A 25,638-nucleotide genomic window follows, 5' to 3' on the forward strand; every position below is an offset into this window, starting at 1 on the left:
CGATTAAGTGTGTGTGTGTGTGTGTGTGTGTGTGTGTGTGTGTGTTTGAGAGAGAGAGAGAGAGAGAGAGAGAGAGAGAGAGAGAGAGAGAGAGAGGTGATGCACTTACACGCCCATTTGTAAATACATGGACAGGGACATGAGAATCTGCCTATAGTACTTGGCTCTTATATAGTACTTGGGAGAAGGTAAAGCTAAGGGCCAAGGATTGGAAGGAGACTTGCTATTTATTATTTACCCTTTTACACAATTTGAATTGTTTACTGTGCTCACATCTTACCTACAAAATAGAAGAGAGAGAGGAGAAGTAGAGTCAGGAGAACTTGTTCACTGTCCATGTGGAGCCAGGATGGGAGCTAAAGTCTCCTGGTTGCCACTGGAGTATTAAGTATCATTTCAGGGCCTCCCTGGTGGCGCAAGGGGTGAAGCACCACACTATGAAGCAATCCGCAGCCTCTGCAGCACAAGTTCGACCCCCAGCCGGCCAGGGAGCAACCCACGTAGTGCAGCAGACCTCTCCTGACTCACCTACTGCTCCCCTCAGCTGTGTATTTCAGTCTGTTCTGTTCCCCGCTGTGTCTCTGGTGAATTCTCTCACCCCCACATCTCTGGCCTGTGCCCCAGCTCTTGTATGCATAAATAAATAAATCTTTTTTTTTTTTTTGTTAAAAAAAGTATTATTTCAAACACATGGAAAATGATAGGAAATAGAAAAATAAAATGTTAGCTATACCTCAAAACCTCTGTGCCCACCACCTTTGTGATTCTGGTCTCCTCTCCATGGGGATAGCCATTGATTTGGTTCCCATACTACTCCCCCTCACAGCTTTGTGTTTTTATGTTTTATCCTGTGTATGTACCACAAACCAGAAATCGTATTTTTATGTGGTTTCTAAATTATATTATTATAATTAACTGCATCAAACTGGGCCTATCCTCTTAAAACTTGCTTTTCATTGTGGTTTTGAGATTTTTCCGTGTTAATATGTTTACATTCCTTTCAGCCGCTGTGGGCATTCTGCCACCTGACTTCCACAGTTGATTTATTTGGGACATTTTGATTGTTTCTAGAGTTTCTCATTATGCACAGAGTAGTGTACTAAACCACCCAGGCACCCTCCCAGTGCACATGAAGAGAGGTTTCTCCAGGGCGGACGTGTTCAAGCATCCACCTGCGGAGCTTTAAAACAAAAAAAAAGCGTAGATCCAAACCTGACCCCAGATTTGGTTTCAGTTGTGCAGAGCATTGAGAATCACAAGGCCCCTCCCAGGCACCATGTTTCTAGCTTTACTAGATGTTGACAGGTGAGCACACTAGCTTTTATTTCACCTACAAGTTTTGAATTTTAGTTCCCTTATGTCCTTGGGTATTATCAGTCTTTAGAAATGCTTGACAATTTGAAATGGTTCTTATCCCTTTTTAATTTGCATTTTTCCAGTTGCCAGTGTGGTAGAGAAGTTTTCTTATTTTTATTGGGTGTTGGGATTTCCATGTAGAAGTGATAGAAAGAAGATCTGTATTTCTTACCCCATAATAAATTCCATATAAAGACCTAAATGTGAAAAGTAAAATTTTAAAGTTTCTTGAAGAAAATAGCGATGAACATTAGAGTAGGATTAGTTTCTTTTTTTTTTTTTTTAAAGATTTATTTATTTATGCATGCAATAACTAGGGTACAGGCCAGAGGTGTAGGGGACGAAAGGATTCACCAGAGACAGAGTGGGGAACAGAACAGGCAGATTGACCGAAGTACACTGCTGAGGGGAGCAGCAGGCGAGGCAGGAGAGGTCTGCTGCGCCATGTGGGTAGCTCCCTGGCCAGGGATTGCACTTGTGCTGCAGTGGCTGGGGACAGCCCTGTAGGTTTGCCTCTTAACTCCTTGTGCCACCAGGGAGGCCCAGGATTAGTTTCCTTTTTTTTTTTTTAATTTTTTTTTTTATAGAGGCATGTTTTATTTATTTATTTGTTTGTTTGTTTGTTTTGTTTATACATGCACTGGGTACAGTCAGAAGCGCGGGAGGGTGAGAGAATTCACCAGAGCCAGAGCAGGGAGCAGAGCAGGCAGAAGGACCGAAGTACACTGCTGAGGGGAGCAGCGGGCGGCAGGAGAGGTCTGCGCGCCATGTGGGACCCTCCTTCTGTGGCCGGGGAGCAGCCGGGGATCGAACCGGCGCCCCAGAGGCTGCGGGCAGCTTCGCAACCCAGCGCTCAACCACTGCGCCACCGGGGAGGCCCAGGATTAGTTTCTTAATGACACCAAAATATACCAGAAAGGAAACGATTGCTTATTTGACAATATATTAAACTATCATGTGACAGAAGCTACCGCTAATTGTAAGCCCTCAGCCAATGAAGTTTAGTCTCCAAAACATTAAGAACTGCAAACTGATTTTTTCTTTGATTCAAGAATCTACCTTTGATTATTAGGAAGGTGGAGTTCAGGTTCATTGTATTTAAAAATATTTCTTTTTATAAATTCCTACTTAGATATTTTTGTGACCTTGGTCCTATTTTTAAATAACTTTTAAATTATTCCATTAAAAGTACAACTATAAAAACATATACTACAGAAAATTTAAGGCAAAAAAGTCAAATCCATTGTATGGACGTCTTTGACTGAAAGTAGCACTCAAACTGGCTTAAGTGATAAAGGAATTTCTTTCCAAGGTCCAGCTCCAGGAGAGGTGTCCAGGACCCTTCCTCCCATCTCTGTGCCCCAGATCTATTTTTTTTTCTTTCTTTTCTAATATTTTCATTTATTTATGCATACAGGAACTGGGATACAGCCCTGAGGTGTGGCGGGTGTGGGGGGGTGAGAGGATTCACCAAAGACAGAGTAGGGAACAGAACAGGCAGACTGACAAAATACCCTGCTGAGGGGAGCAGCGGGCGAGACAGGAGAGGTCTGCTGTGCCATGTGGGTTGCTCCCTGGCAGGCCGGGGGATTGAACTCGTACTGCAGAGGCTGCAGGCAGCTTCAACGTGCTGTTCTTCACCCGTTGTGCCATCTGTAGGCTAGCTCCCTTCCCGGTTGTAAGATGGCAGCGGCCATTCCAAGCATCGCATCCAGACCCACCACGGCCCAGAGGACAGGAAGCTCTGCCTGCACCTCTTCCTCCACTTCTTTCCATCCAGGAGGAGGCCTTTTCCAGAAGTCCCCAGCCAACCTTGCTCATTGGCCAGGCCAGGTCAGGTGTCCCTTCCTAAATCAATCACCAACTAGGAGGGATTGTTGCTATCAGTTCAGCCTAATCTTTTTGGGGTAGAATAGCTGTTGGAGTCAGTCACCATGACCCTCTACAGATTCATATTGCTAGCCCTGTTCATTATCTAAAATCAATACAGTTGCCCGTTTCTTATGCCATGGTTCATAAAATAGAGATCAAAGTCATGTTTCTTAATTCTAAGATGCTTAATTATAAGACGCATTAATATAATCTCCTTTATGTCATGTTCACTTAAGGAATACATAAACATTCACTTACACATTTGCTCTAAGTCAGTTTTTTTTTCAGTACCACAGAGTGTGAGTCCAAGCTTTCTGCAAATTTTCTAATTATCTTTTAAACAGGGGTTGTCAAACAGTCCTGCTGCTACCACTGCTTTTTTGTAGTCCTTACTTCTGTTCTGATCCCTTTCAAATGTACATAGTGTCGCTTCAAAGCATATGAATGGATACTGGGAATTTTTTTGTCTGAATTTCCTATGAAATGAAACTAGCAGTTTCATTTTTTTTCTTTATTCAAAGAAAAACATATTCCTGATGTTAATCAGCTTCTTCAGTGAGTTTCTGACATATAGGTGCCGAAGTGTAGGAGCCACCGTGAGGTTACATCTATCCCTGCTGACTTTAAATTTTTTATGATCTACTTCAAGAAGTTTGGCAATTCCTTTGAACATTTTAGACAAGTAACATGATTATATTCTCATTGCAAAAATACAAACAATATAAAAAATTCAAGGAAAAAAATTGGAAATTCTTCACTAACCCCTAATTCCCAAATTTAGTTCCCCAGGGGACCTTTCTGTGAGATGCGAACCTATCAAAACATTACCTGTGGACTTGTACACACACACTTGTGTATATACCAATTATGGAGTTTACATGCAGCGAAGCATCCCGTGTATATCCCATAACTTCTTTCATATAAGTTTGTTTTGGAGATCTTCCCATGTGAGTTCCCTAATGGTGGACATTTAGGTTGTTTCTAATTATTTGCTCTTACAAACAGTGCTATAATTAACATCCTTGTAAATGTCTCTTTGTGCATATGGGCAAGCATTTCTTTAGGGTAGCTATCTATGGTTTGGCAATTTCTGCTGCCTTTAATTGCATTGCCTGGTATCTGGCAGACGATCTTCTGCATGTACAATAACTTTTCATGTCCATGCTCCATTATAGTGTAAGTTTTAAAAAGATGTTTTAGGCAACAATTAGGGATCTAAGTTTGAGTTCAAATTCTGTGTGGATTTCCGTGGGCAGCTGAGGTGACACTTGAGGGAACAGATACCTACAGGCTAAGCTCATACATGCACCGGCAGTGATGGGGGAGCACATGAGGTCCCCTGTACCAATATTTGTTGTAAGGCACATTGGGATATTTCAAACATGAAATATGGGGAAACGTATCCTGGGACTGAGGAGTCCTGGCAGTTTATTTTCCCTAAATGAATAGCCCATTGCTTCACCCTCATGTTTGAGTTGATATAACTGCTTTAGCCCAAACTCATTTCCCTTGTAGGTGGGTTTGTTTCGGAAGTATTAACTCTGCTGATCTACATGTCTGTTCCTGTACTAAATTAGGGGGCAGGGTCCCCTGTCATCTTCTTTTCTAGAATTTTCTTGCACATTTGCCTCTCTGCTGCTCTTTCTTCTTCCCCACACTGTCCCTTTTACGTGGGGTGATTCATTAGCTGTTCACAATCTGCATGATTTTGCATCCCGATGGGCCTGATGTGAGAACACCTGCAGCAGTCAAGAGCATATTCTCCTCAGGACTTGACACTGAGCTTGCCATCAGTGTGAAGCAACCTCTCTCTCTTTTTCTCTCTCTCTCTCCACCCACATCCCGTGACATCTCCCAGCGTCGCTGCTCCAGCATCAGTTATGCCTGAGTCTTGAATGGTGTCAATCTGAGTTGAAAATGTGCCAGCTTTCTTAACATTATCACTAACAGACTGCTTAATTAACCTGCTGATACTGTCAATAATAGATCTTGCTGGTGTGCTAGAAAGGAGACCCATGACCCATGGTTGGTCTTGCTTTCATTTCCATTTGCTGAGTTCTCAGTATCTGTGTCTCCAGAACTGGACTTGCCAAGAGTGGGATAGGAGGGGCCAGATTTGAAAGGGGTATCATAGAATTGAAAGTTCTGGATGAAATCGTGGAAATGAGTTCACAGGTCGGTATTCTCATGGCTCAAAGGAAGAGATGGCTAGGAGTTCGTACGCACTGTAGGTGCTCAATAAATAGACAGCCAATGTACATAGTACACAGAAGAGAATACGGGGCAGGTCACATTTGAGTAGGCAAGCAGGAAGAACTATGGGTTCCAAGGGAAGAGGCAGAGAGGCTTGTCACCATTTTGTGGGTTTTTGTTTTCTTTTCTTCCATCCAGGCATCTTATATGAGGTTGAGGTGTTTTACCCCCAAAAGTGTCCTGGAGGGCCTCTCTGAGGGGAGGGAGGCTTGATATTCATCTCCTTTCATGCTTTATTTTCCATCTCAAGTGGTTCTGTGTTGGAACCAAAGTCCTCTGTCGTGCTGTGGCTACATTTCACTTGTGGATTCCTGGGAGCAAGCTGGTCTACAAGTTATCTCCTCCTCCCACCAGTCTCTCTCTCTCTCTCTCACACACACACACACACACACACACACACACACACACACATGCAATCAGGGTTAGAGATGTCTCAGCCTTCTGACCTGATGCGGCATGGGTACAGAGGCCAGCATTCTGTGTGAGCTCAACCAGGGATGTGAGATTTGGTAAGGACAGACCCTCTTACATCTAAGGGAACCAGTATGGGAGGTGGCTTGTGGCTGCTGGGGTCACAGGGTGAGCAGGCGGTATCTTCTGACTTTGTAGACATTCCCCTGGACATCACTCCTGCGTTCTTGCCTTTCCAGGAACATTGATGCTGCTGGTGAAAGGGGTTTTTGGAGGGCAGAAGTCGATGCCTTTCAGGGTTGAAAACCACAACCTCCATTCCTGAGGTTTTGTTAGGTCTCCTCGTAACGGAAGGCCAGGCAGTCTCTGGTGTCAGGGATGTAGAGCGCTCCTGCTGTCACTAGAGGGCGTGTCACCAACACACAGGCCATGTGCCGGCTAGTGGGGAGACCAGTCTGGGGGCTCTTCTAGGCCCTGGGCTCTGAGGAAACCTGGGTCTGGCAGGAGCTCAACTCTGGGGGTGAGAGGGGGTGATGCTGAGCCTGGATTGGAACCTAAGCCCAGCTGGCCTGGAATCCAGGCTCCCAAACCATCCTCCTCTACCTCAGATTGGCTTCTGTCTGTCAGTCTCCAGATATGTGTAAGATAAGGGTTTCTCAGTGTCAATACTGCTGGCATTCTGGGCTGGGTCATTCTTTGTTGTGGGGGCTTTCCTATGCTTTGTACAATGGTGAACTGCACTGCTTTCTACCCACTGGATGCCAGCAGCAACCCCCACCCCAGGTCGTGATGATCAAAAATGTCTCCAAATGTTGCCAAATGTCTCACAAAATCACCCCAGTTGAGAGCACTGTATAAGACAGGTGACCGTGCCTGCTGAGGGGACAGGAGGGGCCTCGGAGCTTGAGGCCCAACACAGAGGCGGTCTGCTGGTGGTTACCACTGCCGTTGAGAGTCTGTGGAAGCATGAGAGCTAATCAAAGATGGCATATGTGCTGTAAAGACATTTTAAAACTGTATTTGGTCTCCTGCTTTTCCTCCCAAAGACTGCAGAGCATTTCAGTCTTCCCTCTGCTTATTCCACCTCCCCACTTTGTTGAAACTGGAGACTGAGGCTCCCAGGCCCCCAGGGTCTCAAGCCGTCCCTCACCTGCAGAGCCCTCTCCCTCAGTGGCGAGCACCCTGGACCACTCTGCTCCCCAGCGTTGGCTCGGGTGCCAGGAGCATCTGCGGTCCTCCTCCCACTCCACCTGCCCACAAGGCCCTGCCGCCCTCCAGCTCCCCAAACCCTCGTGCCCCCCCACACTGGAGGGAGTGGGGAAGCAGCAGGTGTTGATGCTAATCAGCGTTCACAGCCCAGAACTGCAGTCGCTCCCAGGCTCACACACTCCCCAAAATTAAACACTCATTATACAAAATTAATTGACATTAATTAGCAAAAATTAAAACTTTAAACACAGCAAGGCGCTTTTGGGGGAGGAGTGAAGCAGCGGGTTCCACATTTGTCACCCCCCCCACTCCCCACCCGCCCACTACCCCCGGTCCCCCACTTTCATCCTGTGCAGGGCTGGAGGAGTTCAGGCGAGGTCAGCACCTGCGCTGGCCCAACCACGTGAGTCTCAGGTGAGAGGCTCCCTGTGCTGGTCATCAGCTGATGGTGCCCCTTAACTCACATCCCCTGGGCCTAGGGCCACAGAATCTCAGTTGAGATGGGGGCTGGGCATGGCCAAAAGAGGGAACCCAAACTCCTGAAGCACAAATGTAGACTGTGTCTGAGGCCCCTTCCCCGAGCCCTCCCATCTCCTGGTGCCCCAAAGATCAGGCACTGTCGCCTTTCAGTTCTGTCCCACATTTTTGGGTGACCTCAGAGAAGTCCCCCTCCTGCCCCACCCCCAGCCTCCATTTTCCTTCCATATGATGAGGGGGCGGTGCTGGGTGAGCACTGAGGTTCCTGCCTGCTCTGGCACCTGCTGTCAGGGAAGCAAATCTCTGGGAGCTCAACTTACTCTGAGGAGCCAGGGGCTGAATGTGGGGGGCTGGAATTTCATGAGCGTGCCTGGAAAGGCAGCCCAAGAGACTGAGAAGCTGCCAGGGCAACATTGGGCATGGGTGGGGTGGGGGACCTGCCTATGAGAAGAAAGCAGCACCCTGATAACTGGTCACTCTCGAAGCCCTGAACAGTGTCCCTGTCCTCTCTCCCTCTGCTTAGTTTCGACCTTTGCTCACGAGTTTCCCAGGGGCCCCTCATCCCTCACCAGGCTGACAGGCAGATGGACCGCCGACCATGCCTTCACCAACTGGCTCAGGATTTCTTCAGCACTGTTGTCACTTGGGGAAGGGTGGAGCCCAGTGGCGTTCTCGACTACATAGAATGCCACCCTCACCCCTCAGCCCTCCTCCCTGCTCCCTTCTCTCTCCAGCCAGCGCCAATATCTGCAACGTGGTCCTGATGCGGTATGGGGAGCTGGAGGAAGGGATCGACGTTCTGGATGGTGATGGCAACCTCGTGGGCTCCTCCAAGATCGCAGCCAGACACGTGGGTCTGGAGGGGCTCAGGGTGCAGGGGGTGGGGGGTCAGGGGTAGTAGCCAGAAACAGGGGGATGGCCTCCTCTCTATGTGAGCTGGGGCCTGGAGGTCTGGCCCCAGCCATGCCTGTAACCCTCCACATACACACACATCCTGCTTCTCTCCAACTTCCCCCTCATCACCACCGTGACACATCCCCATCTCTTGTCCCAATCCCTCTGGACCTGGATTTACTGATCTGTTAATTGGTGAGGGTAGTAGAGGTCCCCCAGAGCTCTCATCCCCCCTCCCCAGGAGCGAGGGCCCTACTCCCTGGGCCCTCATATCCTCTTGGGTAAGAAGAGGAAGTTGGGAGCCATTGGTTTGTGGTTCTGTGCTAATAGGCACTTCTCAGGTGATACCTCACCAGGGAGCAAGTGTGGCCACAGTGGAGGGATTTCAGGCTTGGGGAAGACCACAAGTAGAGCTTGGGAAGAATATCTGGTTACAAGAAGGCCCTCTTTCACCCTTAATTTCACTAGCCTGGCTCACTCTAACAATTGTAATAATAATAATTTAAAAAATCCAGCCCATTTGTACAGTTCCTGGTGCTTCCCAGCCTTCATCCTAATGGCGATTAGCAGCTCTGGCCTCTGAGTTCTGGGACAGTGGGTGGAGAAGGGTCAGCTGAGGCAGCTAAGCCTTCTCCTCTGTTCCAGCCACCATCTCTCATTGGTTCCCTTGTGGGGCCCAGAACCTCCCCTATGTCCTTAAGGCTTTCTCCATCAGCCTCTGAGGCCATACCCCTCTCTACCCCAGGTCCTCAGCTCTGCAATGGTTTGAGGGAAAGTGAGTGCCTGCCTCAAAAGGCTTGTGAGGGCCAAGGGCTTGGCGGTGCCGACGCCAACATTTATCATCTGCTCCCTGCACAGGCTCTGGGTTCTCATCTTCCCCATACCTGTTCAGGAGGATGGAGAACCCTCTATGTGGCCTTCCTAACACTGATTATGAAGGACCTAAGTTCCTGCGAGAGATGTTCAGCCCTGAGCCCAGCATCAGATGGGATTTGACCTCGATTTCCTACCTGATCTCAACCTCCCATCCAACCCTACCTAGCCTTTTCTTTAGCTTGCTGTGAGGAGGCTGAACATGATATCTCCCCGACCTGGGTCAAATAGCAGGGAACCCCGAGCTCTTCTGCAGCTCTGGGCTTTCCTCACCCTGCTCCTTCAGCCTCTTGCTGTCTGTGGAAAGACTGTAGGAAGCCTATGTTATGGGCCATTTCTGGAGCCTTCTCTGAGGGCTAGGCACCGGGGTTGAAGGCACTCACTGCAATGACCGGCAGAATGCAGAACTGCCACTGAGTTGTGCCCTCGCTGTGCCTGTGAATCCCAAGGGAGCCCTCAGAGCCAGGCTGACGCCTATGAAGACAGCAGAGCTCAAAGGCACGTTCTCCTACAAAGCTGACCTGTTGTCACTGAGAAAGACTGTATTCAGGGCCAGAAGATGCAAGATGTTAGCTTTAGGGGATGTAAAAAAAATAAGTAAAACCTCAAATCTCTGTCCTCCCTCAGTACCACAAGCCTCCTGCAGCTCCGCAGGCCCCAGCTGTTTGTTCTGGTCCTTCCAGCACTTGCTTTGTTTTAGAGCATCTCGAGTTCTCCATATGTTTCCTCCCTGCATCTACTACCCGAGGCACCTCCCTGGGCACAGGCCCCTTCCTGGGGCCTGCTTCCGAGTTGCCACCCCTCCCCCCCACATGCAGGTGCTGGGATCTGCTCTTTTCAAATGTGTGTGGTAGGGAGATGGGGGTGGCTTTTTTCTGTTATTTGGAATACAGCTTTGTGAGCCATTCCATGAATTATTCCATTCAGCCAGATGTACTTAGCGGCAGTGCACACACCTAGGGGCTCTGGGGTGGGGTTGCTGCCTGCTTTATGGCTGCTTCCCACTTCATGGCTGGTTCACCAACACCTCTGCTTGCCCCTCAGGCCCTGCTGGAGACGGCACTGACGCGAGTGGTCCTCCCCATGCCCATCCTGGTGCTACCCCCGATCGTCATGTCCATGCTGGAGAAGTGAGTTGGGGCAGCCAGGAGAGAAGGCCACCGCTGGGGGGGAGGACAAGAAGGGAGGGGAACCGGGTGGCCCAGGGCAAGGGACAGGGCAGCAGCTGGCCGCCCACCTGCCTTGGTTTGTTCAGCTCCCAGCAGTGTTACTGAAACCCGTCGTGAGAATTCACGGACGTTTGCTACTGGGGACCCTGGTCCAGGTGCTGGGAAGGATGTTTGATGGACAAACCTGACGAGCTGGTGGCCCTGGGGTGTGTGTTTCTCTGTGTGCAATCACATGCATGTGCTCCCTCCCTTCTGTGTGTTTCTGTGTGTGCATGTGCACACGTGTGCTCACTCCCTTGGGTGCACAGTGTGGGGCCAGTTGAAAAGAGTTGGCCTGAGGATTATGGTGGGAAGACTAGATTTAGGGCCAGTGCCACCTCCTTCAGGCATCCACCGGGAGGCAGGTCACTACCTCACTGAAACTCAGTGTCTCCATTTATAAAATATGAATAATACTAACCTCTCTGCCTTCCTCAAAGGGATATTTTGAGAACACGTATTTGTCATGACTGTAAAGAAATAGGAACACAATAATAAGGACAATGATGGAGTGATTCTGTTGATGAATGAGCGTGAAATTGAATTGTGAATACTGAGATAGCGTTTGAAGGAGAGGCCGAGCAGAGGAGGAGGAGGAGCCAGGACCAATGTGCAGGTAGGGCTGGCTGGGCAGGCCCTTCGATTAGGGTGAGGCTAGGATAGCATGAGCCAGGAAGGATTCTAGGTGGGGGAACAAGAAGAAAGGCCTGGAGATGCAGGGAAAAGTGAGGAGGTGAAGGTTCTCCACTGTGAGTCTGGCCTGGGAGGGGGCACCTCAAAGCAGTGAGCTTGGGGGCAATGTAGGATATGGACAGCTTTGGTGGCCTCCATCTTGGGCTCTGGGACTAGGGCTTCTCCCCAGTTTGGGGAACTTATTCTCACAATATGAACCATAACAGCAACAACATTTATTAAACACTTAATAAATGACAGCCAGGTCTCTTCCCAAGAGGCTTCCCAATATTGGCTGCCTCTAGGGCTTCATACGTAAGAGATGAATTTTCTTAAATCCTGGTGCACAGTACACCTTGCCCATACTCAGGTACCATGTCCCCGTCCCCGCCAAAGCACCTACTCATTTTGCTTCTATTAGGCTGGACTCTTCGATGTCTACAAAACAGCCCACACCCTGCCTAGAAAGCCCTCCCTTCTGCAAAAATCCTACCCTGCTCCCAGAGGTGGTCACAGACTCTTCCCAAGAGCCAGGGCCTCCAAGAGGCCCTCTCTGACCTTCCCATCACCCACCATTCTTCTCCCCACCGTGCCTTATTTTCATTCATAGCACTTACAGATATCTGGGTTCTTATCTAGCTGTTTGTTATTTGTCTGTTCCACTAGAATGTAATCTCCATGCATCTAAGTAAACTCCTTTTTGTCACTGTCCTGCACAGCATCTACCAGTTCCTGCACATGGTAGGACTCAGTAAGTGTTTGTTGAATGAGTGAATGAGCTCATTCTATCCTTGCACTAGTGCAATGAGATTAAGTATGGTGTCCCCATTTTAGGAATGATGAAAAGAAGGCCAAGAGAGGTTACATCATGTGCTTGTAGTCATATGCTAAACAATGGCAGAGCCAGGAGTGGCCCTGGAACTGGGCTGCCTCTTGGGCTTCAGATCACATCACATGACCAGCATGTCTTTAGGTGCTGTCCTGTGTGGAGATAGGGGCAGAGCAGATTGGGGGTCTGGACTCAGGAAGCTTGTATTTTGAAAGGGAGATGAGTGTGACCCACACATAGGTCAGCTGCAGCTGGGATTGGGCAGTGTGTCAACAGGGTCAAGGTGACCTTGAGGCATGGGAGCTCTATGGGCCCAGCAGCAGAGAAGACTGGTGCAGTGGAGAGGGGCTGTGACTGCATCTGGGAACAGGGCAGGATTTTTGCAGAAGGGAAGGCTTTCTAGTCAGAGTTGTGTAGACATCAAAGAGTCTAACCTGATAGAAGCAAAATGTGTAGGTGCTTTGGGGGGAAGGTGCACACTGTACCTGACCAGGGGCAGGGTATATGGTGTGCCAGGATTTAAGAAAATTCATCTCTTATGTAAGTAGCAAAAATGAACAGATCCTGGGGGAGCAGTTGCTTTTGTGCCCCAACCCTTATACATGCAGCAACATAGCTCCAGCATGAACTAAGGCTGTCCCCCCGAAACCAGGAGACAGCCAGAAATTGAGGAAGGTAGGGAATCTGTCCTCTAGGCTACTGACTCTTGAACCTGGAATTTGCTGGAGGAAAGCATGGTCTTTGAAGCCTTCCCAGTTGGCATCTGCGTTGGGTTTGCTGCAAGTGGAACGATGATTAGTGTCCCATTGGCTTGGGGGCTCAAATTGAGCTTTGGGTAGCCTGAAAGATAGAATGAGCTTGTTCTGGTTCTGAACCTCCCCAGTCTGGATCCACCAGGAGTCTGGGCTACCAGGTTTCTGATTCACCTCTGCCTCGGTAGAAGCCCTTCCGGGAGGTGGAAACAGGTGAGCTGGTCAGATCTCCTAGAAGCTTTGACTTGGTTGATCTTTCCCTGAAACTCATGGGGGTCTCTGGCAAGGGGAAGAGTCCATCCTGTGTTGCCCCAGGAATGTCAAGATGAACAAGAGCTACTTTGAGCCCTCAAAGATTTACTGCTTTTCATGTTTGGGGAACTGTGCCCCTGTCTGATGGGAGAGGCAGCACAGGGTAACAGCACCAGGCAGAACTTCTGGTAAGAAAAGGAAATCCAAGTTCCTGCTCCACCACTTTTGGGCCAGCCTCAGTTTCCCACCTGGAGAATGATGACATTTGGTCTCTGGGGTTTTGTGTTCTGTACCATCCAGCAGGCCCCTGGGCTTTCTGCAGGACCCCACTGAGCACCCATAGCCTACAGGCAGGGGTGAGGGTGACAGGGCCTCTGCTCAGGAGGCTGCTGGTAGAGGCAGCCCCACCCTCTGGAAACCCCTTTGGGTGAGGGAGTCAGGACAGCCAGGGAAGAAAGACAAAAGAACACTTACAAAGCAGTCTACTTGCAAATTAATGGAGTGCCAACTAAAACTGTGCTCCAAGTGCTGAGGGAATGCACAGCAATGGGGGGACAAGCTGTTGTGTGGCAGCGGGCTGGGCTCTGGCCTCAGTTTATCCTCTGCGGGAGGAGCACTCATCCACTGGGTCTCTGGGTTTCCTGCCAGGATGAGAGAGGAGGGAGTGTGGCATGTTCAGGTGCCCCCTTTACTGACACTAAAAGAAAAGAGCCCTGAGTCAGAAGTAGAGGACCTTCACCCCAGAGCACGGGCCTTCTTCTGAGGGGTGTGCATGCTCTCTCGCCCCCGCACACATAAACACATACTCCCACACATGCACACACAACCTCCCTCCCTCTTTGCCTCAGGCTTGCACTGTAGCTGGCTTTAGACCCAGGCCTGGGAGGTTGGGCCCCTTCTGAGTGGTTCCCTTAACTCAGGGGCAGGTGCCTGGGCTGGACCCGGTGGGCCGCCAGGCTCTGTCCCTGCAACCTCGCTTCCCCCAGCCCTGCACCCCTGGTCCTGGAGCTTGTGGGGATGCCAGCTTGGATCTAAGCTAAGTCAGGGTTCGGGCCACAACCCCCATCACTGTGGTTCCTGAGGCAGCTCCCCAGCCTCCCTCATTCCATGGGATCCGGGTCTTTTCTTTCTCCCAGGCATTCGCACATCTCTCCATCTGCATATTTTAACTCCCCCTGCTGCCTTTTCCAATCCCTCCCTGCCATTTCCCTTCCTTCTGCCCCTCCCCCTGTCCTGCTGTGTTCACTCTTCCCCTGCTCCGGGCTGGGACTTCAGAGGCTCCTGTGGGCCTGCAGTCTCAGGCCTGTCCTGCCAGCTGGGAACACTGGCCTGGGGCTCCCTGCACTCCCTGCCCAGTGGAGACGTCAGCCAGCCACTCCTGACAGATAGGCCTGGCTGCAGCCCCCCACGGAGGGGGGAGGGAGTCTGTCCTCACCCTGGGAGGGGGCCTCACTCTTCTCCCTGTCACTGTCCTAGCCCTCAGTGACCCTGGGACTGTGTCTGCCGGGACTTCACACCCTCCCATGCCATCTCCCCTGCTCAGGAACTGGCAGGGACTAATGTCCCAGTCCTGCCATGAGGACAGGAGAGCCGTCTCTTCAGAGCCAGGGCTCTTGGCCTATGCACAAGTCTGAGTTAGCCCGTGGGTACTACCTCCTTGTGCTGCAAGGGAAGTTGACCTGTGTTGAAACAATCTCTGAGCCCGTGTTAGTCTTATTTCCATGGGAGCCCAGGAAGCCGGGAGCTGAATCCCTGTGGGGAAGTGGGGCTCCCCTGGTGGTAAGAGAGAAGATGGGAGCACTAGACTGGGATGGAGGGGTCAGATGGGCTTGAGCTTGATTCAGGCATCTTGTCCTGTTGTGCTTCATCTTGTGGAAACACCCCAAACAAATAGCTCAGTTGGGGCTTCATTTGACAGGACACCTTGTTAGATCTTGGGTTCCTGGTTACTGGGAGGGGCAAGAGGACAGCCCTTCCACCAGGATCCTCCCTCCTTTCTGCCCTAACAAGGTCAGAGGCCACAGTAATAATAACACACATAATGGCTGAGCACTTCCTGTGTCCAAGCCTTTGCCTTGAATAGAATATACAAATAGTTGGGTCTTTATTGGTATCTTCACAGGATCATCCTGGACCAGGGTTTCTCAGAAGTGTGGTGTAGGATTTACCTGTTTTAGACTCATAAAGGGTTGTTCGAGATGCAGATTCCTAGGTATAATGCCAGCTAAATCAGAATCTCGTGAGGCTGGGAGTCTGCATTTTTAACCAGCTGCCTAGATAGGGTGGTGGTCCTGAGGCCGCTCTTCAGCCTCCTCCTGTCCCTGGGGGGGGGGGGGTGTTTTAAGAACTGCTGGCCCTAATTTTGTTGTCTGTTTAGGGCCAGGTGCTCTTGATGGGTGAAGGTCTTGTGGGGTTTGCCTGTTCCGAGGACAGCCTGTGACCACGGCCAGCCCTGCTCCATTTGGGGAGGGAGAGGGCCCTGACATGTCTCTTCATCCCAGGAGCATGTCTCGGTCACAAGGAGGCTACTTGGTTGTCAAGGTCAGATTTAGTGTCCACCCAACAAGCTGTGATGAATAGTCCATCCTGCTGGCATTGCCTGCTCCAGGCCTCCCCAAGTAGAGGGTTGGTGGTCCCCACTAAAGGGCCTGCTCGATTATGCAAAACATAAAGCTCTGATGGACAAATGATGATGTATTTCCCAGCAGGTATGGCCCTCTCTGCCTGGAAAACCTGTTTTATCTGGGAACTGGGAGACCCAGTGCCCTAGAGGAAGGTTTTTCAGACCCTTCTCTTGTCCAGGAACCCACCTCCAAAGCTTGCCACGGAGAAAGGGCATCAGCTGTGATGTGCTGGTGATGAACCTGAACTTGGAGCTAGGAGCACAGGGTGATTGCACTTGCGGGTAGGGTAGTCAGGGGCCCTGCCTGCCTCCTGCTGAGCTGCCCTGGGGCAAGTCACTACCTCTTTGTGGGGCTCTTAGAGCTGTAGGGTGTGTTCTGTCTCGACACAGAAGTGAATCATCCCCTCCCAGTTTTATGTGTGCCTGCATGTGTGCCTGTATATGAATGCATGCGTGTGTGCAGGTGCACGTGCCTGTGTGCATGCGTGTGTGTGGTTTGTCTCCTCCTCTGGACTTGGCATCTACTCTGACTTGTGAATTATTTCATTATGTACTGTCTTTAAGGACCATCTTACAATTCTGTGCTCTCCCCACCCCCAGGAGCAGGGGCTGACAGCCTCCTCTATTGTCTCCTTCCACATCAGCCTTCTTTGTAGGCAGTGGTGTGAGTGCCCCTCAGGTATTCACTGATGACTTATGGTTGAACAAGAGTTCAACCACCCATACCCTTCAAGACAGGCCCTGGGGAGAGGGGTGCCGACTGGAGAAGGCCTCAAAGGCAGAATTCCCCTACAGCTATCTAGCTGTGGGCAGGTACTGGCCAGAACCAGGCTGCCCTGGCTCTGGGACTTTGAGCAGGATGAGTGTGGTGACTGGCAGCCAGCTTGCCTATCTCTGGTCTCACGCGTGCACGCCTCTCTCTCTCTCCTATAGGACGGCTCTCCTGCAGGCACGACCCAGGCTGCTCCTCCCCGTGCAAAGCCTTGTGTGCCTGGCAGCCTTCGGCCTGGCCCTGCCGCTGGCCATCAGCCTCTTCCCACAGATGTCAGAGGTCAGTGAGAGGAGGGGCTCAAGGGCAGGGAGAGATGTGGCTTGCTTGTTTATTCTTTTTTTTTTTATTTTTAAATTTATTTATTTTTATACAAGAGCTGGGGTACAGGCCAGAGTAGCAAATGATGGTGGGGAGTGATAGGATGGGAGCACACAGTGAGGCCCTAATGGAGCCCAGAGGGAAGTGGCATTTCACCAAGGCCTGGTGGGTGGACTGGAGTTGATGGGGTACATGGGGTGGAGGGGACACAGAGGCTGGGGTCATCTGGGCTGAAGGTTCTAGATGAGGCAGCACAGTGCATGCTCCAAAAGCTGAGGCACAGTAAGCAGAGAGTGACCAACATGAATTGCACCAGGGAAAGGGGCCTGGGCCAGGTGGTGCTGGGAACTTAGAGGCAAAGCAGAGAATGAATGTTTGAGAAGGGCTATGCCTGCAGAACCACTGGTTTTGCAGAACTCCTGAGTTTGAGTGGTGCCCATGACTGCTTTGTGAGGCCAGGCTGGTGCTCTGTAGGAAAGCAGCCAACGGGAGGCACCCAGAGAGAGAGGATGGCAGAGTGGACAGGGCTGTTGGCAGTGGGCATGGGGAGAAGTGAGTCCTTGCAGGGACAGTTAGGAGGCAGCTTCATCAGGATTTGATGAGGTTGCATGTGTGAGGGAAAAGGAGCCTGCAGGATGAGCTCAGCTGCCTGCTTTTGAGCAACCTGGCAGATGTAGGTACAACCACATCATCAGCGTGCTGAGATGGATAGAGACATGGGTCTGAGGAGCCTGGGGAACATGAAAGTGGAGCTGCCTGTGGGGACCTGGCCCTGGGCCTGGAGTCTAGGAGAGAGGACAGGACTGGAGGGACAGAACAGAAGCCACCAGCAAAAAAAAAAAAAAAAAAAAAAAAAAAAAAACAGTAATGAAAGAGAGGGATGGGCTTGGATCAGCCAGGAGCTGCTCTGGTGGAAGAAAGAGACTCCATGGAGAAGGTGAAGTCCAAGTTGGGTGACCAGGGAAAGAAGGACACAGCCAAGTGGGCAGGGGGTGGTAGATTGTCTGCAGAGTCTGACCTTCCTGAGGCATCAAGCCTCTGAGGCTGATGAGTGTCCACTGGCGTCTCGGACAATGAGGGCAAACCTGTCCTGAGGGGAAGGGGCCCAGCTGACGGGTAAGTGAACCAGCGTCGGCCGGCTTGTCCAGAGGCTTGGCACCAAGGGAAAAAGGAGAAACAGACCCACAGCTGGAACAAGATGTGAGATCAAGGGAAGCTTTTATTTGTTTGTTTTTCTCTCTCTTTTTTTTAAATTTATTTATTCAAGCACTGGGTACAGTCAGAAGTGTGGGAGGGTGAGAGAATTCACCAGAGCCAGAATGGGGAACAGAACAGGCAGACTGACGAAATACACTACTGAGGGGAGCAGCGGGCGGCAGAAGAGGTCTGCGCGCTATGTGGGACCCAGCGGCTGGGGATCGAACTGGCGCTGCAGAGGCTGCAGGCAGCTTCACAGCCCAGCGCTCAACCACTGGGCCACCAGGAGAGGCCCCTGTTTTTCTCTTTTTTATTTTTATTTTATTTTTTTAATTTAAATTTTATTTTTATATTCCCCATACAATCACAACCCCCTTATTTTGACCCCAAGCCCTCCTTTCCCCGCCCCCTACCCCCCAAAGAGTGTCTCTGGTTCCTAGTTATTTGTTGATTTGGATATTTTCTTTCTTATAGTTATTCTTTTTCCTGATCCCTTATTTAAGTTTTCTAGATTCCTGCTATGAGTGAGACCATCCGGTATTTTTCTTTTTCTTTCTGGCTTATTTCTCTGAGCATGATCCCTTCCAGCACCATCCATGTTGCTGCAAATTGCATGTGTTTATCTTTTTTGAATACTGAGTAATATTCCATGGTGTATATGTACCACATCTTTTTGATCCAGTCATCTATTTTTGGGCATCTGGGCTGTTTCCAAAGCTTAGCTATTGTAAATAGTGCTGCTATAAACATTGGGGTGCAGGTGCTCTTTGGAATTGATGTTTCTGTGTCCTCTGGGTGTTTTTCTCTTTTTTAAAGGGGAGAGACTGGAGCTGGTGTAAATGCAAAAGGGAAGGCACAGGGAGGGGGGTGGGGAGGCAGAGCCCATGCAGGTAGAGACTAGGGATTTTCCTGAGTTAGTGGGGTGACTGGGCAGACAGAGTTGGGGGTGGGGTTCCTGGGTGAGGGGTTGAAGAATTTGCTCTGATGGCTTTTATCGTCTTATGACTCTTATGACTCCGAGGGAGGAAGAGGGGAAAGGTTTGAGGGTCTTTGAGAAGCTTTGAAACATTCAAAGGGGAGGATGGGAGTGAGAGGTGACGAGGAAGTCTGGGAGGGCTTGGCTGAGGCAGGAGGGAGACACTCGTGTGTGGGTGTGGCCAGGGCCTCTCTCCCTAGCCCTGGGGGCCGGCTCCAGGAGGCACAGCTCAGAAGAACCTTGCTGGGGGTTCATCATGCTGGGTAGGGCATTCTGGAAGTTGGTAAGATGTAGGGAGCTGCAGTGGACCCTAGAATCTTAGCTGATTAGGGTTAAGGTGAGTAAGCTGAAGGGAAAAGCAAGGTTTGATAGAGCAGCAGACCCAAGGGGGGGGGGGGTCAAAGAATGAAGGTGGTTATCAGTAGTAACTGTGCTCAGGGAAGATAGAGGCTGTGGCCAGAGATAGGCATTTCCGCATTTGGGATTTCAGGACCAACCCTGCTTCAAACAGGGCCTACAGAGAGGTGGTGGGAGGGGTTAAGATTCTCAGGGAAGGCTAGTAAGGGACCTGGAAAATGACACTCATCTATGAGCACTGGCAACCCAGGATCTTAGAGTAGGAGGTGGGGATCTCCAGCTCCAAGTCCTAGGAGGGTGAGGACTGGAGTTGCTTCCCTCCACTGAGCCCTAGAGTTCCAGGGGGGAACTGTGATGGGGTGGGTGTCTCTCGGGAGGCCAAGTATGGGACTGAAAGCCCGGTTTGTGGTGACTGCCAGCTGTATCCTCGTGCCCAGGGGGCCCAGCCTGTGATGAAGCCAAGGAAACCCCTCTCCACCCTCTTCTCCACCCCCCACGACTGCTGCGACCCAATGCCTGCAGACTCCAAGTAGAAGCAAGGGCTCCAGCGTGCATGAAGTTCTGAAGGTGGGAGCAAGGGAGCCTGGGCACTCTCAGTGGTCCTGGCACCCCTGTTCTGGAAGGTGGGGCCGGCACTCTGTACAATTGAGTTGTTCTAGGAGAGGGTCAAGTGCCCTGTGCTCACAGGCACCCCCGTATGCAGAAAGCAGCTGGTCGTGGCAAGAGCTTCCCGCACTGAGGCAGGATCCAGAAGAGTGGATCCCCTGTGTGGGATTGGAGACCATTGCTGTCAGAAGAGTTTCAGGGTCATCCAGTTTACAGCCCTCCTGTCTGTGCTGGAGATGTGGAGACCCAGAGCAGCCAAGAGACCAGCCAAAGTCACAGAAGCAGGTGCTGATATGGGAAGAAATCCCAGAGCCTGATCCCAGTCCAGAGATCCCAGGAAACACCGCATCGGAGCGTTCAGTGGTGGATTTCCTCTCCTCATTTGACCAGCTTATTCACCGGGGGCAGTGGAGAGAGGCAGGAACAGGGGTGTGGTCCACCCTGTGTGGGGAAGCCTAGAGTGCTGTGGTCTTTGGTGGGTGTTCCACTGGAGTGGTTAATGGGGAGGTGGCCACTGCACCTCTGCTGGGCCTCTAGCCCACCCCAAGAGGTGGCCTATGTGAATGGGCCCTAGTCAAGGTCTGGTCCCTTTCTGCCCCAGGCCTGCCTCAAGTGCTTGTGGAAGGCAGTTCTTTTGGGTGTCGCCAGGCCTCCTTGTCTAGACTGGGAAGAATATAATCGTGGCGTAGTAAGTCTTTGTTCTCTGCAAAGGGAGGAAAGGGACATGATCTTCAAAGCCCCTCCTCACCTGACCAACCCCAACAGGGTGCAGGTGGGCCTGGGCACCATGAGTTGTTGTGAGGCCTCTCTGTGACCTGTGGCACCAAAGCCAGCCGGCATTGGCAGAGAGGACCTGTTTCCCTCGCATTCATCCTCCCAATTAATTCTCTCTAACGAGGTGCTTCTTCTGTTGTATGGGGACCATGTCTCACATCCCAGAAGCCAGTGGGATTTGCCACAATAAGTCTGGACTTGCTTGGGCTGACCCACCCTTGCCAAGAGTCACCAAGGTTGTCAACAGGAGTAATCGCTGGAACGCTAATTGATTAATTAGGGGCTTGGAGTTAAGGAACTGCTTCCTAGAATGGCTGGCGTGTGGTGGTTGGTATGGGGTTTTCCGGCCCACTGACCCAAGGTCGAGGAAGGAACTCAGTCCTGGGGACACAGTTTTATCTGTTCTTTTCAAACTATTGTAGTCTCTATTAAACTGCTCATTTTAATATTAAAATGGCAAATAATAATAGTGTCTGCCTAATAGAAGCACCTACAGTCCAGGCAGCGTGCTGGGAACTCTGTGTGCTTGTATTAAATTTGGCTGTTCAAGTCTGAGCTATGCCTGAATATGAAGGGATGTTACCTAGACAAACATGTGCATCTCTGGACCTGGGGAGAAACAGGGCTAGAGATATGGGACCTTTGGTTCATGGGGGGAACTGAAGTTGCAGAAGGAATGAAGTCACTGGGAGGAAGAAAAGCCATTAAGAAAAGGCAGGAGCATGGGGGACACCCCAACAGAGTGGCTTCCTGGACACTAAGGGTGAGCATGTTCCAAGGAGGAGGGGCCCACCGCAAAGGGACGACTACAGAGGGGATGAGACTTGACAACTGCGCTATGTAACGAGCCAGGGCAGTGCAGGAGGAGGTGGTCATCAATTTTCTGTTCTCACTTTGTTTAAGCAAGTGAGCTCAGGCATAGGAAACCATTTGAGAAGTGGAAAGTTGCGCTTCTGTGAGATGGGGATCAGGAAGCTGGAGAAAGGACAGAAACAGGGAGGGAATGCACATAGCCTGGGTGGAAAGGCCTGGCCTCCACCGGGTCCCTGGGTTCACGAAGTTGAGGGGCCTGTTTGGCCATGATGTGGAAATGGGGGTCTAGAACCTGACAGTCTATGAGGTAGATACCAGCATTATTCCATTTACAAATAAGGAAACTAAAGCAGATCAAGTTAAGGACCTTGCCCTAGGTCCAAAGTTGGTAATGATGGAACAGACTCTGTACCCAGCAAAAGGATTCCAGAACTCTCCCCAGCCCACCCCCACATCACTATAAAAAGAGAAGGCCCAAGTCCGAGCCCCAGATGGTTCCCTGCTAATTTATCAGTAGAAGCATTCCAGTGCTCTCACCCAGCCCCCCAGCCCTCGCCGGAATCCATGTCCGTGGGGTGGACAGAAACTCATTAAACAAGAACTGTCAGGAGATGGTATGGTGACGATGAAAATGAAACAGCCATGCTAGGGCCTGCGCAGGGGCTGATGGAGGTCAGGCAGGTTGTGGGGGCGTCTCTGCGGTATGGTGGGGCCTTTCTGGACCAGCCCTCTCTGGAGTTTGGGGTTCTGGGCTTCACGCAAATGTGGTCATCTCTGGACTCCTCTGGACTCATATGCACGTGCTCTCACATGTGTGCGTGCGCACACATGTGCCTCAGGTCCCTTGAGGGAGATGTCAGGGTCCAGTCTCTGGGCCCACGGGCTTGGCTGCCACAAGAGGCTGGGCTGGGGTTGGTGAGTGTGTCTCCAACTGACAGCCTGTGTCCCCACCTGGGAGCACTTCCAATGCCAGTTAATGAACCTCATGTCTCCCTGGAGCAAGAAGCAGTGTCTTGGCCAAGACCCCCTCCCTGTGCCCCTGCCTGTCTCTGTCTTTCTTTGTGCCTCTTTCTCCCTTCCTCGATTCCTCCAGGGCCCCACCCCACCCTATCCCCTTCTCGCTCCCCCCCCCCCAACTATTCCCCCTGGGAGCTCGGGGGCTGGGGAACAGGGCTGCACATACAAGCAGGAGCCATTGTTCGACAATCTGTTTTTGTCTTCATCTTGTTGGCAGGCGGCAGGAGAGGAGCAAAAGGTTAATGAGGCACTGTGCAGCGGGATTACCGCGTGAACGGGCGAGCGGCGGGCGAGCCAGCCGTGGTGACAGGGAACTAATTAGGAGCAGTTTAACAGGAGGAAAAAGTGAAATCTCCTCTTCACCAACTGTCAATAATTAGCTGATTTCGTGAGGTTGAAATGTGTCCACAGGAAAAGGTGGGGCTTTTCTGTGCATGGGTGAGGTTGGGGGAGTAGGGGCCACTAGGGGCTCTGCCCTGTCCCTACTTGGGGTTGGGCCAGGGACCACCTCCCGGGCCTGCCCTCCTCCACTAAGACTGGCATACCTCAGCCTCAACTATTCCTACGACCCCGGCCTTTTCCTCAAAGACCTCGGTTTCCCCAGCCTTAACGTGAGGGGTGGGAACTACGCTCCCTCCTGGCTCAGCGCATTGAGGTCCTGGTCATGAAACCACGAGACTGGGCCATGGTTCAGGAGTTAAGAGAGCTGAGAGCGCATTGGGTGACCTTAAGGTCAAATACTGATCCCAGAGTGTCTCTTCAGAAACATGAGGGTGCCCTCTGAGAGCCACCCTCTGGGGCCAAGCGTGACTCATAAATGGTGCTGAATGGTGAATGGACAGAGCCTACTCACTTTGAAATGGGTCTGTGGCTCCCAGGCCCTCACTCTGCTCCATCTGTCCTCCCAGCCCTGGGATGGGGCACTGGACAGATAGTGGCTTCATGCCTCTGGGCGGAGCTGAGGTGGAGGAGGGGGCCCTGGGTTGCTGCTGTAGGGCTGGGGGCTCTCAAATGTGTGTCTCTCTCCCTAGTATCAGCTTTGTGGGGCCGCTTGGGGACAAGGAGTCAGGTTCACCAGCAGCAGGCTTGTTTCCTGTTTGGCCTGTTTGCTCTGCTGCTATTACGGGTGTGTGGCCCCTGCCCTTTGGCCTTCCCTGACACCTCAGCAGGGGAGACCATCTTCTCCCTCCCTTTGCCCCTCTAGCTTCTGCCAAACACCTTGACTGGAAGAAAAGACTTAATCAGAGTCCCCCAGGGCTTCCTGCTTAGAGCCTTCCATGTCAGCCCTGCAAACCTCCCCAACGTGCTCCCCCTCAGCCTAGCCCTTCCTCACTCAGCTCTCAGGCCTAGAGGGTCTAGGGCTCTAGGAGGCATTTCTAGAAGAAAGTTAAGGCCCTCCTGTGTCCTGGTACCATTCATAGGTCAAGTCTTGTCCTGACTCCAGAGTGTGGATCTAAGAGGCCACTCCCACACTGTATATGAGCAACCTGAGGGTCAAACTCAGCCACTGCCTCCTGACTCCTTGCCTTTCTACCCCTTATTGCTCCCCTTTCCAGCATTTGGAATTAAGAAACAAAGAAGCATACCTTCCTTGTATGAGGAAAGACTGTGGATTCGCCCCCACTCTCCAGCCCCATAATGAATATCTCTCTCCCATCATCACCAGCCCTTAGGAAAATGGTGGTTTTGATGAACCAGCTTGATTGGGAGCTATAGATCCACCAAAAACAAATGGTTCTCCCAGCTTGCCTCCTTTTCGCTGAGAGAGCATTTGAACTCCCAACCAAGAATAGGAAAAATCAGGTATGAGCTTAGGTCCACAGTCAAGCTGCTCTAGAAATAACCCCTCTTCCAGGAAGTCCTCCCAGATGAGCTTCACCAGGATCTATTTCACCTCACACATGTAGACTCTAGTGGTATATGTTTCCTGTGTCCTATCTCCTTCCATTGGACAACATTCCTTTCTCCCTTGCTAAACACACAGGGTTTCCCTAAGGTAGAGCACTCTTTACCACTATAGCTCATAGCTCCTCTGAGCTCACCTTGTTGGTCCCTGCTTCTCCCATTCTTCTAGGACTGATGTGGAGCTAGAGGCATGTTGGGGGTGTAGGGAGGAGGGCTTTATGTTCCTCCTGAGTCCATAGGCATTCACCTTCTCCCAGAGCAGGTGCTCTTCCCTGCCCATCTCAAATCCATCTCCTACTTTGCCTAGAGATGTTTGTTTGGGGTTTTTCTCATTTCTGGTTTAATCAGTCCCTACTGAACTCTGAAGCAGGCTATTTTTGCCATCAGAAATCTGCCGCCTTCCCGCCCGCTGCTTTCTTGGAGTTTGCCCACAGGACCCCCCAGGAGGGACGGATGGGAATGGCAAAGTCGCTCAGAGCCCAGGAACGCCAACGCCACCTGTCATGTTGCCTGTTCCCCACACCCCCCCTACCCCAAACCTTCGCGTGCACACAGGCCCTCACATGAGCACACCCATGAATGTGCACACATGTGCCCCAGTGACAGGCCTCATCAGGGCTGCCTCCCGGCCTGTCCCTTTCTAGGGCCTTTTAGAACACCTAACTGGATTCAGGACAGGAGGGGGCACAGCTTGGTTTGCACAGTTTCTGTGGAGAGGATTGAAAGCATTGCTACGTATGAAGTGTTTAGAACATTCCTGGCCCACATCAGAGGCTCAGCCTCATGAGTGATGCGGAGACACTGGCAAGCAGGACAGTCCTGCCTTTAGTACACAGCATTTCATAGGTTTTCTAAGCTGCCAAGGGCTCTGTCATCCACTTCTTGATAATACCCTCATCTTAGTCCGAGGGGGTAGAAAATCTTCCCACTGCACATGTGTGGAAACTGAGGCCTCTGGGCTGAGAAGATAGACAACAGAAAATGTTTTGAGGCTGGTCCACCAGAGGGCACCGGGCACAATGCAGAGCTCCCAAATGGGGAGGGGGCTCTAAGCATTAGCAGGTTGTGCATCACACAAGGGAGATGAGATGGGATCCCTGCTCTTGGGATCCAGTTTGGCTTGACTCAGCTTTTATCAAGGACCAGCACAGAGATACTGAGCTGCCTCTGGTGGCCCATGGAGTGGTGGGATGAAGTGGAGGACTACTGTTTTCATAGCTGG

General features: G+C 51.1%; 1 protein-coding gene across 9 annotated transcripts in view; it reads left to right on the plus strand.

Moving 5' to 3' along the window:
- SFXN5 (sideroflexin 5) overlaps window positions 1-25,638 on the plus strand; it is a gene marked incomplete at both ends in the record, with an annotated part of 107,423 nt that overhangs the window by 74,857 nt on the left and 6,928 nt on the right. For 2 of the 9 annotated variants that reach the window (XM_084234331.1, XM_084234333.1), the window contains 3 exons: window positions 8,313-8,428; window positions 10,390-10,475; window positions 16,615-16,732. The exons of 1 other annotated variant lie outside the window; for it this stretch is intronic. In XM_084234331.1, coding sequence (XP_084090457.1) covers window positions 8,313-8,428; window positions 10,390-10,475; window positions 16,615-16,732 — 320 coding nt within the window. Of the gene's footprint in view, window positions 1-8,312; window positions 8,429-10,389; window positions 10,476-16,614; window positions 17,059-22,728; window positions 22,786-25,638 lie in introns of those variants that run through there. 6 more of the 9 variants (XM_084234332.1, XM_084234330.1, XM_084234338.1 and 3 more) reach the window with 6 other exon arrangements.

This window comes from Talpa europaea (assembly GCF_964194135.1).
Source record: "Talpa europaea genome assembly, chromosome: 6".
In the NCBI taxonomy this organism is placed as follows: Eukaryota; Metazoa; Chordata; class Mammalia; order Eulipotyphla; family Talpidae; genus Talpa; species Talpa europaea.